The sequence below is a fragment of the Ophidiomyces ophidiicola genome (genome assembly GCF_022830035.1).
Source record: "Ophidiomyces ophidiicola strain CBS 122913 chromosome Unknown scaffold_15, whole genome shotgun sequence".
NCBI classification, from domain to species: Eukaryota; Fungi; Ascomycota; class Eurotiomycetes; order Onygenales; family Onygenaceae; genus Ophidiomyces; species Ophidiomyces ophidiicola.
In genome coordinates this window covers 376,546-389,144 of record NW_026054655.1, presented here as the reverse complement: position 1 = coordinate 389,144, position 12,599 = coordinate 376,546, and the positions used below count along the sequence as shown (strand labels likewise).

The 12,599-nt window shown below is 48.7% G+C and overlaps 5 protein-coding genes across 5 annotated transcripts; 2 read left to right on the top strand and 3 right to left on the bottom strand.

Moving 5' to 3' along the window:
* Positions 1 to 434: 434 nt before the first annotated feature.
* On the bottom strand, positions 435 to 1,776 carry DDI1 (DNA damage-inducible protein 1; the record flags this gene model as incomplete). The annotated part of the gene is made up of 2 exons (XM_049253127.1): positions 435 to 1,180; positions 1,242 to 1,776. The coding sequence occupies 2 exons, from the start codon at positions 1,774 to 1,776 to the stop codon at positions 435 to 437; spliced, it is 1,281 nt and encodes a 426-aa protein (XP_049107990.1).
* Positions 1,777 to 4,205: 2,429 nt separating this feature from the next.
* Positions 4,206 to 8,332, top strand: NOG1 (Nucleolar GTP-binding protein 1; the record flags this gene model as incomplete). Its single annotated transcript, XM_049253126.1, has 7 exons — positions 4,206 to 4,622; positions 4,823 to 5,284; positions 5,845 to 6,093; positions 6,149 to 6,257; positions 6,368 to 6,469; positions 6,533 to 8,229; positions 8,291 to 8,332. The coding sequence occupies 7 exons, from the start codon at positions 4,206 to 4,208 to the stop codon at positions 8,330 to 8,332; spliced, it is 3,078 nt and encodes a 1,025-aa protein (XP_049107989.1).
* A 302-nt stretch (positions 8,333 to 8,634) lies between these two features.
* ATF1 (Alcohol acetyltransferase) lies at positions 8,635 to 10,219 on the bottom strand (the record flags this gene model as incomplete). The annotated part of the gene is made up of 2 exons (XM_049253125.1): positions 8,635 to 10,100; positions 10,159 to 10,219. 2 exons carry the CDS (start codon positions 10,217 to 10,219, stop codon positions 8,635 to 8,637), a joined length of 1,527 nt encoding a protein of 508 aa, XP_049107988.1.
* A 508-nt stretch (positions 10,220 to 10,727) lies between these two features.
* On the top strand, positions 10,728 to 11,366 carry NPC2 (Phosphatidylglycerol/phosphatidylinositol transfer protein; the record flags this gene model as incomplete). Its single annotated transcript, XM_049253124.1, has 3 exons — positions 10,728 to 10,942; positions 11,003 to 11,219; positions 11,274 to 11,366. 3 exons carry the CDS (start codon positions 10,728 to 10,730, stop codon positions 11,364 to 11,366), a joined length of 525 nt encoding a protein of 174 aa, XP_049107987.1.
* A 557-nt stretch (positions 11,367 to 11,923) lies between these two features.
* On the bottom strand, positions 11,924 to 12,540 carry VMA7 (H(+)-transporting V1 sector ATPase subunit F; the record flags this gene model as incomplete). Its single annotated transcript, XM_049253123.1, has 5 exons — positions 11,924 to 12,064; positions 12,121 to 12,258; positions 12,321 to 12,354; positions 12,420 to 12,454; positions 12,514 to 12,540. 5 exons carry the CDS (start codon positions 12,538 to 12,540, stop codon positions 11,924 to 11,926), a joined length of 375 nt encoding a protein of 124 aa, XP_049107986.1.
* Positions 12,541 to 12,599: the final 59 nt, after the last annotated feature.

Sequence of the window (12,599 nt, the reverse complement as noted above, 5' to 3'; positions counted from 1 at the left end):
ATATGATATAAAGTGATGAGGTGACATCATTCCCAACCAGAATGAATGTTATAAGCGCAGATCTAGCAGGCCCGACTAGCAAATGTCATTCTACTGCAGCGGCATTCTGTATTTATTTTGGAATATTATCAGTCCTGTCGAGTCCTCGTAAAGTTTATAAAAAGGTAGTGACTGAAAGAATGGAGTGTGCTAAAGAAAGCAGTCAAAAGAAAACCCGGAGGCGAACATCCCGCCCTGTGAAAGCGTACCATACGTTGAAACCGTTCTAGTCAGCACTGCAAATCATTGCTCGTGAAAAAGGCAAGCCTTCTCTCCATCGCGCCCAAGGAACGAAGTCAGTGTTAGAGTGAAAAGAGCTTTTGTTTCCACCAAATGTTCCAGAAAAAGACAAAGGACAATAGAAAAAAAGACGGTATATGTCATGAATTGCCCGCTCAAATGAGATAACCAATAGCGCCGTCCAAATCGCCCTGGGCAGCGTCCAGAGCCTGGATAGCCTCTTCCCGCGTGAAACCCAGGTCCGTGATCTTGGATATTGATTCGACGGACCATCGGGATCCGGGTGCTGTAGCAGGCCCCGGAGCAGCTGCTACTGCAGCAGGAGGCGACGCCACATTGACCTTCGGGACTGAAGAGGCCCCTGGTGTTGGTGCCAATGTCGGCAATGTCGACGCATCTCGAGCGATTGGGCCGGGGTTACCAGCAGGATGCGTGACGGCGCCTGTTCGCCCGCCAACAACGGCGCCATCACGCCCCACGACAAGGGGCTCGGCTCCGTATTCGTCCTGATGATCTGGGATCTCCCGTTCGCTGAGGAACGGTACCGTTTCGCCGCGGATCCGGAGGACGTTTTCTTTCAGGTCGATCACGCCCTGGTGCCGTTTTAACATGTCAAGGCCAATCAGCAGATCGATGTGTTTGCCTTCCATGACCGTGAACGAGCAAGGGAGGAACAGTGTGCCGATTTTGATATGTGCGAGGTGCACGCGCCCCAGGATCTCGGCCGTGCCGACTCCCTTTGCGACACCGCCGTATCGTCGGTCAATTAGTCTCATGATATTGCATGACGATGCGCACTCGGGCGACATTATCGTGACCTGGGCACCGGAGTCAACAAACGCCCTCACTTTCTGCCCGTTGACCTCGACAGGAATATACAGCATCGTGACGCGGCCGAATACTATGTGGTATTACAAACGGTTAGATATATACGTAAGCCAGAACCGGTCATTGGCACGAACCTTCAGGGCTAAATTCCATCGCATTGTGCAGATTCTCCGTGACGGCATTTTGTCGAATAATCTCCTCGATCTCACGTTGTGCATCCGCGTTGAAAGGGTCGGCATTCAGCATCGCTATCCTGGCCTCTTTAGCGGCTTCGGCTTCGGCTTCGGCCTGCTGCTGGGCTCGCAGCACCTCTCTGAACATCCTAGGATCCTCCGCGGCCCCCGCCAGCTGCGGGTTCTGCTTCCGCACGCCCTCCAGCACCCGCGTGTCGCCCAGCATGTGTAGACGTAATGTTTCGGGATCCGGGAGCATCTGCTGCCTGCGTGACAGGGCCTGCTGCACCTCCCTGCTCCCTTGGGCTTGAACTCTGGGTAATTCCTCATCCGGCACCCCGATGTGCATTCCAAGCATGTCGCCTGGCACAATCCCGATTTCCGACAGGGTCTGCGCATTGGACGTGAGGAGTCGGTTGTTATGGAATAGCTTCTGGGAAATCGGCGAGACGTTTATTTCGCTCTGTATTACGGCTTTGAGGTCCGCAACCGTCATGTCTGGGCCGACATCAAGGGACAAGAGGTCGCTTGGGACCTCGACGTTGGAGGCCACAATGGAGATCGAGACTCGCCTACCAGCACAGCAACATTAGCAAAATAGGTAGCCTAGCTAGATCACACCCGCTCCCGCATAAGATCCACCTTACATTTTGGCTAAGGAGTGGCCTGGTTGGCGGATGAATTTGGTGTCAGGACTTCAGAGCTGGGCGAGGAATGAGGGGAGCAAGATGAACTTGTGAGGAGCAACGACAATGACGTGAGGGGAGGTTCGGGCGGCAAACAAAAGAGAACAGAGGAGGCTGGCAACTCTCGACGTGTCTTCTCGTCAGTCTCGGGGTCTGGGGCTGCTTTTATGCCTGTTTGTGCTCCTGCTTGCATCCGAAAAGGGAGAGCAAGCAGCCGGGAATGCCTCCCGGTCAAGGCAGCACAGCGTGCGTGGGCAGCATTCTAGACCTCTCCACAGCGCCGCAGGCGTTATGTACAAATCTACTCCGTACAGTCAAAGCTAACAAACTAACTACCCGGGGAGAACCCCATGGAATACTGAGGAACGGGCGGTTGGCATCCTTCAGTAGGATGCCCGTCCTGACCAAGTATCTAACTCTCCCATGGCCTGTCAGCCTGCCGGCGTGCAATTCGGTTGAATTCATACCGAACACCTACACGCTACGGGCACTCTGTAGATGGCAGGCGTCTCCTTGTGGCAACAGATACTTAGTTATAGCTCTTAACGCCGGCATGGAGTCATTGCCCGTCTGGTAACTCCTCTCACGGCTGGCGTTTTTGTGACGCGACAGCGACGAAATGTTGCATACGAGCCACGTTTGGATCCGACTTGGTTCACGGCTTCGGGTAAGATCCCGGCGGAACCTGGCTTCTGTTGTATCTAGCGGCGCCGGAAAGGCTCGTCCCAGCATCCCAATCAATACCCGTGCAGGGCGACGGTTCCCATTTTCCCTCCGATGCAGCACTCGCGTCCTGCTTCTCACCCTAGGCGTCGTACGGAGACACCAACAACTGCCTTGCATCCGTGGTGACTCGGCCGTTTTTGGACTGGCTGGCTGCAGCTTTGGCTGACCGGTTTCTAATCACGCTTCACACCCAGCATGGGATTGAGCTGGAGCGCTCCATTTGGTCCGGATGGCAAGATCGCCGCAGCGTTCTCCTTTCAGCAACGGGTGCATGGCACGTCCGCCATCTGACGCACCTTGCCTTTCTTGTGTGCATACTCCGTACCCTGAGTTGCGACGCTGACCGATAGTAGTTATGCGATGATCTCAAAGGGGCGTGTCGCAGATGCCCCCAGCGAATCCCCTGGGTCTTATTGGCAGCCTGACCTGTTCCGAGTCGCCGACCCGAACGCGCATCTGTTGTTGAAATTGTTGATTTCCTTCGTACTTGCCCGCCCAAGTCCTAAATAGGATATCAGCAATTCTGCAAGTCGCCTGCATCCAGATCCCAGTGTAACCAACGAGAGGCATCGCCCGGAAGCAGAGCAATGTTAATAAAAAGTCTTCATTCAACATGTCGTGGGATTTGAAAAATGCTCCCACCTCTACTAGGATGCGTTTGATACCTGGGTGCAATTCTCTCTGGTCGAGATCTTTTGACACAGATTTTCACTTGGGGACAATGGCTCTGTGGGCTAGCAGTGTCAGTGACGCATCAGGCCATTGTCCCAAAGCCTCCAGTCTGTTATATCTGATGTCTATGGTTGTTTCCTTCACAATGTTCATACCCAATACATCAGGCATCCTGCAAAATGTCCGAGGGGTGGCTTTCAATGGATCAGCAATTCCCATGTGCACCGGCTTAAATATAATGCGTGACACTGGAATGCTGGTTTAATTAGCTCAGCACACAAACATAGTTTGTAGGAACCATGGTAGGGCTTGAGATCTGGTTGTGTTAGCTCTCCATGCACCCTAATAGCCTTTCAACGCACCGCACCTCTTTGCCATTTGGGCATTCAGCTTACAACCCCCATTGCCCAAATATAGCACCCTTTGTTTAGACAATATCGAGACTGTGAAGGCCGTCCGCTGGGTTCTGCGGCCAGTATAGAGATCCCCCATCGATCGCGTGGATTCGAGCTGGCTTTGTGTCGCGCCTGCACAAACGTCATCGGCAGTTCCCTTGGCTCGCTCGCGATCAGGATTGTAGCGAACACCCACAGTCATTCCACACACAACATTACCCTAGCTAGAACGCAAGGAGGTATGCTACTTGTTTGCATCAGCCGCTGAGCCTGTGAATTTGTGCGTGTCTTTGAGGTGCTTATGCCCTCCTGGTGAATTTTACTCACAGTTCACTCTCAGATTTCTTAGGATTTTTAAACCCCATTTGGCCGAGAAGCAATCACATACTTACTTCTCAGCGCGTATTCCTTTGTTTCCACGTGCGGCCATCTTGTTCAACGCAAGCATGGCGACAGGCACTAAACCCATGGCCGATACCCGCAACGACCCTGAAGTGGACGTTGCTTCTCCTATGCGAACTATTCCTATAGTCAGCCCCACCACCAGCTCGCCATTGCAACCACTCGCAATCCATCAATCCAGGATCGCCGAACACGCCGCTATTGCTCGGGCCGAGGGGCACGCGAGTCAGTTCCTCGAAGTGGATGACGAAGACGAAGACGACGACGATGAGGATGGGTTCGTTGCTGTAGGCCACGATGATGTTGAAGACAGTTCTTGGTACTTCCGTCAGCCAACATCCGGACGCTCAAAGCTCGATGACCTCTATCCATTTGTTCAGTTGTTGTCAACTGCCGATGCAGACAATTGTGTGCGCGTTGAAGCTGCTTTTCCAGAACACGAGAGATGCTCCAAAGAGAAGGTAGGTCGGTACTGCTTGCGAAACAGGTGCTTATGGCTCATATTCAATGACTTATAAGTGCCTGGTGATTGATTTTCCCCGCCTTCACCCCGCGCTTCTTGCTAGAGAACCCCCAGGGCTTCACCAGACCCTATGTAGTTTCAATGATCCAGCGTTGCTTGATTTGAAGTATGATACCAGCAGCGCTCTAACTTCCTTAGATTCTCTATCGCCTTACAAAGTGTCCTGAGCTCTCTCTAGGCGTCTTTTCCCGCCCAAGAACCCCTCCAAACCAAGAAATCCCTCCCGCGATCCTCGTTGCTCATATCCTAGCCACGAGGACTCCCGCACTAACAGTCACTGATGCTTCTATGGGCCTTCCAGAGAACTGGAGAAATAAACGTTCAGCTGTCTCTGGTGAAGTTGATGTGGAACTCTTAGGACACCAAGATCAGGGCTCGACAATTGCAATTCACTCGCTTGCTGTTCTCCCAGAACATCAAGGAAAAGGCGTTGGGAGAACCCTGTTAAGAGCGTATATTCAACGCATCAAGGACGCGGAGATTGCTGACCGAATAGCTTTATTGTCTCACGAACACCTAATTCCATTCTACACTAGCCTTGGCTTTGTAAATCGTGGTCCTAGTCAATGCACCTTTGGTGGTGGTGGTTGGTACAGCTTGGTAAGCTCTTTGATTCTTTAGTCCAGCTTTCTGCTTATTGCTTACTGCTATCTGAACAGATCCTTGAACTCAAATAAACTACGATAAATACCCACTATGGTGATGTACATACATCTAATATTTGAGATGTGACAGTGTCGGTATTCACAGAAATGCCATAACTACATACAAAGCACATATTCTCATTGGGTAAAAGCATGGTGTTAAATGATAGGTGGGGAGGTCTAGGAATTGGCGGCAACGGACTTTTTGTTGTATTTTTATCTTTAAATACCTCCTGTGCTCTGAGATTGTTCCTAATGACCATGAACTGGAAATGATCTGAGCCGGAGGTGCTGCGATTGAACTTGTATCTTGTTTTTTCTTTTTCTCCAACTTCAAGCCAATGCTCTTTGATTATAGGTATAGTTTTTTGATGAGGCAAATACACAGGCTTATCTTAGTCTATTTCTGTTTGTATTTGTGTGTTTTTTTTGCTTTTCAGTTTAACAAACTGTTCTAGCAGTCATAGGGGTGTTGCTTAATATTTTGACATTCACGATTCTGATACTGTTAGTCAGATGCAAACAGCTGCAAACGCGGGGAATAAGTTCTCAATGCTGAGTCAGCCAAAAGTATCGGTTAAACTTTCCATATTTCCTTATCTCGGGAAAAACTACCGTATCGGGCAGCCACAACAAATTTATCAAATTTGCTGGACTCGCCGGACTTGTGAAAAGAGAGCTTCGTCCGACAGCTTCTGGGAAGCCAAACGAGCACAGCAAAGTCACAACTCGTCCTTGGCTACAATGAAGACTACGTGGAAAGATGTATGAACCGTTGCTACCTCGTTAGTGAAAAAGGCCTTTCTAATACGTTGTGCAGATCGCCCCTGTGCCGACGAGCCAGGAATTTCTCGATATCGTCCTAAGCCGCACACAAAGACGGCTGCCAACGCAGATCAGAGCTGGGTTCAAGATTAGTCGTATTCGAGGTAACTTACTCATTGGGCCCAGCCTTATCCCATCTCGGGGAAATGGCAGAGCAAGGAAGAAACGAGAAAGAAATATTTGAACGGAGACTAATTCGGCCACCTTATCGCAGCGTTCTACACCCGAAAGGTCAAATATACGCAAGAGACGTTTTGCGAGAAATTTCAGGCTATTCTAGATGGATTCCCACGGCTGCAGGACATCCATCCATTCCGTGGGTTATAACATTCCCGGGTCCTAGCGCAGCTAATTCGCTAATATCAACTTCTACGGACAGACAAGGATTTGTTAAATACTCTTTATGATGCGGATCATTTTCGGATTGCTCTCGGTCAGTTATCGACTGCAAAGCGTTTGGTCGAAACCGTTTCCCGAGACTACGTTCGCCTCATTAAATATGCCCAGTCGCTTTTCCAGTGCAAACAGCTCAAACGGGCCGGTCTTGGTCGTATGGCGACGATATGTAAGAGACTTAAGGACCCTCTAGCATATCTGGAGCAGGTTCGACAACATTTGGGCCGTTTACCTTCGATTGACCCAAACACCAGGACGCTTCTGATTTGTGGATATCCCAACGTGGGCAAGTCAAGTTTCCTGAAGAGCGTCACGAGGGCAGATGTAGACGTTCAGCCGTATGCGTTCACCACTAAAAGCTTGTTTGTCGGTCATTTCGACTACAAATATCTTCGATTTCAAGCAATCGACACACCAGGTATTTTAGATCACCCACTCGAGGAAATGAACACCATTGAAATGCAATCTATCACTGCTATTGCGCATCTGAGATCTGCTATTCTATATTTTATGGATCTTTCAGAGCAATGCGGTTACTCAGTTTCGGACCAAATCAAACTTTTTAACAGCATAAAGCCTCTATTTTCGAATAAACTGGTCTTCATTGTTATTAACAAGATTGATGTGATGCGCCCTGAAGACCTTGATCCCGCCACTAAAGAGGAGCTCGACAAGCTTCTAACAACCACAAGCGTTGAAATGCTACAACTATCGTGTACAACGACAGAAGGTGTCACTAATGTGAAGAATGCTGTGTGCGATCGATTAATAGCTGACAGAGTAGCGCAGAAGCTGAAAACTGGTACTAACACATCTGGTCCCGCAAGCGGAAGACTCGGGGATGTTCTAGCGCGTATCCATGTTGCTCAACCTTTGGGTGGTGTTCGCGAGGCTTTCATCCCAGACGCCGTGAAGCAGCTTAAAAAGTACGACAAAGACGATCCTGAAAGACGAAGACTGGAACGCGATCTCGAAATGGAGAACGGCGGCGCTGGCGTGTATAATGTTGACTTGAAGAAGAATTATAGTCTAGCTGACAGCGAATGGAATCATGATAAGATCCCTGAAGTGTGGAACGGAAAGAATGTTTACGACTTTGTGGACCCTGATATTGAAGAAAAACTTCAACAACTAGAAGAGGAGGAGGAGAAACTAGAAGCTGAAGGGTATTACGATTCCGATGAGAGCGTTGAAGATGTCGAAGAAGCAGAAATCAGAATGAAAGCAGATCTCATCCGAGAAAAGAGAGTATTGATGCGGAACGACGCGAGAATGCGGAAATCTCTCAAAAACCGTGCCCTCATCCCTCGAAGCCTAAAGTCCAAGAAATTATCTGAAATGGAATCTCATCTCGACTCCATCGGCTATGATGCCACTGCCTCTTCTTCCCGTGCTCGAGAGCCTGCTCGTGGCCGCACTGCAACCCGTAGCGAAGCAGACTTTAACGAGGATGCCATGGACATTGATGCTGGCGGTGACGCTCGCCAGGCCGCATTACAAAGAGCAAAGAGCCGCGCACGCAGCCAAGCAGCCACCAACCGCCTTGTTGATGGTGTCACGAGCGTAACGGCTAGATCTAAAGCAGACCGGTTGAAGAAATTAGGTCAGAAGAAGATGAATCGGATGGCAAGACAAGGAGAAGCCGATCGTCATACGGTGGCATCTCTGCCGAAACATTTGGTACGTTTACTTTATCTTTTGACACCTTTCGGTTTCCATAGCTTTCTAACCTTATTTGTAGTTTTCTGGCAAACGTACCGTTGGCAAGACGCAGCGCCGTTAGACGTTTTTTCCCCTGCATGTCAATGACGAAATGATTTTGATATCTATCAAATGGCGGCGTTTCTGGCGGGCTAGTGTTTCGTTTCGCTGTGGGTTATTATTTGGGCCGTTTTGGTTGATTGTGGGTTCAAAAATAGTACTTGTCCATCTGTTATTAACTTTGAGAGAAAGTCGGGGATCCAGGTTGTGCCTGATAGCCGCAATTATTAGAATACTGCATTCTATTAGCCACATCATTAAAATAATTTACAGATTCTACAGCTAAGGATCTCCAAAATATAATAAAAGGCCATGTGCTAGTAGCTAGGCAGCTGTTGGATTGTCCTTTTCCTGCTGGGAGATCAGCAAATCTATCTCCCTTTTCATTTCCATGGCCACAGAGGCCACCAATTGTGGATCCACAATGCCGTCCTGCCAGGAAAATGTAAGCACCATGCGCTCATCACTGCCAGTAACAACTGAAAGATTCACTGCACTGCCCGTGACGCTTGCGCTTTGGCTGAACACCACCTTGCCAATCTGTGGCACGTTCGAGCGGTCGTTCTCATTGATCTCGGGTACGGTGTCGGTAGTCTGTGAGGCCTGCAAGTATTTTACGCTAGGTTTAAAAACACCAAGATTGGATATTTCAAAACTAACGCTCCTCTCCCTTCCAATCATACAAGTGAGTAGTTCTCCAGGAACGTCTCGGACAAATCTCAGGAGTCCGACTTTAGTATCCCTGCCTCGCCGGCGAAGGGTCTCTTCGATTGTCTTTCTTGAACGGCGTGCTTCGTCCCAGGGAAATGAAGGAGGTTGGGCGACATGATTGCGTTTATAAAGGTCCGCATAATCCATCACCCAGACGCCTATTGAGTCGCTTGTAATAATATCGCTGGAAAGCCAGCGTCGAATGGAAATTGCGCTGGTACAAGAGAGTTTCGTAAACTCGATTGGAAGGCAGATAAATAATGCCCTTGCCAATAGGGTTTGAATTGCCCCAGTTATCGTGGTGCCTTGATCTCGACAAGATTTTCTCAAAGCCGCGCTGTCCGACTTTGATAATGTTATATGATGCACCTTGTTTTTGAGAGGCAGACTTATTTTCCCACCTGCCCATAGTTCAGGATCTGGGCGATTCCAAATTTTGGTGTAAAAAATTGCTTTTAGAATATAAAAAATAGAGACTGGAAACGGGTGAATGGATTCAAGGCTTGGGAGAAGTGGCAGACTCGGAGACTGAATAATGGTTTTCGGTTCACCAGAATTTACAGCCAAAGCATCAGTAAAGGCCCCAAGGAATGTCGAATGGAATGCCGTGCCTGACGATCCATCTCCAATGGAATGATGGTAAACGAACACAGAGATGAAGTCCTGCTCGGTAGTAGATGTGGAGATAATGTGAAGTCTCCAAAATGGCAACCAATTGACAAAGGGAGTATTATGCTCAGTCTCTAAGAATAAATCAAGGTTGGAATCACCTGATCCGACATTTCCCTCCTGGTCACACTTGTCAGTGCTGCCGGGAGATGCATCGCTCCAATCGTGAAAGAAAATCGACTGTTCCAAGTCGACTGCTGGAAGACGGACAAAATACGGGTCATTGGTATCTTCCCCTACAGGGACCGCGGAGAGGATAGGGTGCTTTCCAATGAGTTGTTCTGTGGCCTGATAGACATACTCCCGCAGCGGCCGGCTGAGGCTATGTGGGATTTTGTATACTGCAGAAACTGCGACATTGTAGTAATATCCAAGGTGGTGACGAATATTCGAATATTTTTCCAAGGGGCCTAGCGCTCATTATTAGCATATGTGGAGAGCATTCATGGAGTCGTGTGAGCTACTTGCCGGCTGAGCGGAGCTTCTCCAGCTTCAGCAGTGCTGCTGATGATCCTACAACCGTAGCCATTGCGTCCGCTTGGGTTTCAACGTTCTAGGGGCTATTATTCTGTTGCTGATAAGGAATGAGGAGGCTAGGACCTGAGGTTTTTAGGCAGACTAATTTGCTTAGTGCCCATATACCAAGCACACCAAGCTCTGGTACGAGCCACCTTTGTAGCAAAGACATGACATGGTAGTGGCGCTTTCCGAAGCTCCACGTCCATCTTCAGCCTCCGGATCCGTCTTAACAATACCGCGAGGGGCGATGGGAGCGACAATGGCGCTGCCTTTTGCAGGATCAGAGCCTCTTGGCGTTGGATGGGAACGGTGTACGATAGCGCTAGTCCTAATTAGGATGCAGAATGGCCTTGGCGCCAAGTTGGGACTCCATGTGACTTCTTCCGTCACCGCCAAGACACTTTCGGTGCCCCGACTTCCAGCCGCCGTCACCAGAGATACAACTCCATCGTTGCTGTTGTACTCCGTACTTTGTCCATTTACAACGTCGAACCAGCTGCAAGCTCTCCTCCCTCAGAATGAAGATTACCTCCACGGCTACTTTGATTTCCCTCCTCTTCTCGTCGGCTGCTTTGGCTGCCCCTTCACTCTCTCTATGGAACGAACAGTCACCGATCCAACTAAATAAAGAACTTTCAGTTCCTGGAGAAAATCCGTTGACATACTGCTCTGCTCCAGACCAGAATATTTTGACGATTGAGCGAGTGGATTTATTCCCAAATCCCCCTTTGGCGTAAGCATCAAACATCGATCCCAGCCTTTTTAACGTTTTCTAACAAGTTGCTGGGAACAGGGGCAAAACTCTCACAATCAAGGCCACTGGAACTTTTTCCAAACAAGTTGAAGAGGGTGCTAAAGTTCTACTCCAAGTGAAATATGGCCTGATCCGATTGATCAACCAAACCGCAGACCTATGTGAACAGATTGAAAACGTTGACCTGCACTGCCCTCTCGAGAAAGGCAAGATGGTATTCACAAAGGATATTGAGCTGCCAAAGACTATCCCAGCAGTTCGTACTCTCTTCGAATGCAATAATAACAGCCACGACTGACAATGCTCCTAGGGGAAATATACCGTAAATGCCGACGTTATCACCAAAGACGGTGAAAAGGTAACCTGTCTCGAGGCTGCCGTTACCTTCGACTTGATGATCTGAGCCAGGCCTTGCTCCTTTGTGTGGAGCAACCACAGACTTGATGAATGATGCGCCACAGGTTCTGGATTACGATCACATATTCTTTGCTCAGCCGTATGAAACATTTGACTTTTTGACACTTCATTGAGGGCGTGCTAATGATTATTTACTTTTGATGGATATGCTCTGTTGGTGTTGCAGTACTAGGTTAATCAACTATGCACGACAATGAGGCGCACTGGGACTGGCTTTATATCTATTGTTTCTTGTTTCGGACTTAATTTCTGGCCTGCTTAAGTGTTCAGTTTGTTGAAAGTGCGCTTTTATGTTTGTAGAATAATAGAGCCACACATTTTGAAATCCTTGTTTTCATCTGAAGACGATATTATTGACTGCTGGCTAAACCCGTCTGCTGGCTAAGTCGTCCAGGGGATGAGTAGTGTCTTCCCATGTCAAATACATTTCATCATTCTAGAAGTCGGCGATTAGGGGAGGCCTCGGCGAGAATCCATTGGTAGGGAGACTCATTCCTACCCACGACCTGCCCTTCGAAATGTCTCTAATAAAGGGTTTCCCCTTTACTCTCCGAATAATCTTCTCACACGCCGCAGTACACTGTCCTTCTCTGGGTCATAAGGATGGTCTTTACTTGGAATCTCCAGAACCGCCGGGAAGGCTTCCGTGAAGTTATCAACGCTGTTTCTTATTCGCTCCGCAATCTACGGGACGATCCATATTAGCCTTGACCACTCCAAAGTAAACCATAGCGCATTACATGTTGATTTATCAGTACGACTCCAATATCCTTTCTCTCTTTAGTGAAATTGTGAAACGCTTTCTCAATTGCAGATGTTTCAGTTTTCGAATCTACCACAAGGAAATTTCGCTGGGAGTCTGGGGGATCGGTCACATGCTGTCTATCTATCAGTTCATTACCGGGTATAATTTAGAATGAGGAGTGCGGGCATTGCGTACGCCGATGCCAGCAAGTAGTAACCCGGTCACGGAACTGGAGTAATGCTTCAGGTATAAGCATACAGTCTTCTAACAGAGAGCTGAGCGGAGGATATATACTCTTCATCGCCTATGACAGCTAAGAATTGGCGCTCCTAGCATAGGGATAATGTGTTACTACTCAATTTTTGATTAGGTAGGGCAGACGCTATACCTTCGATGCGTTAGGAGCGGAGGCCATTCTTAGTATGTCTGCTAAATTCGTCCCGTGAAGTAGAGTATCAAATAGCTGTCCTGTTA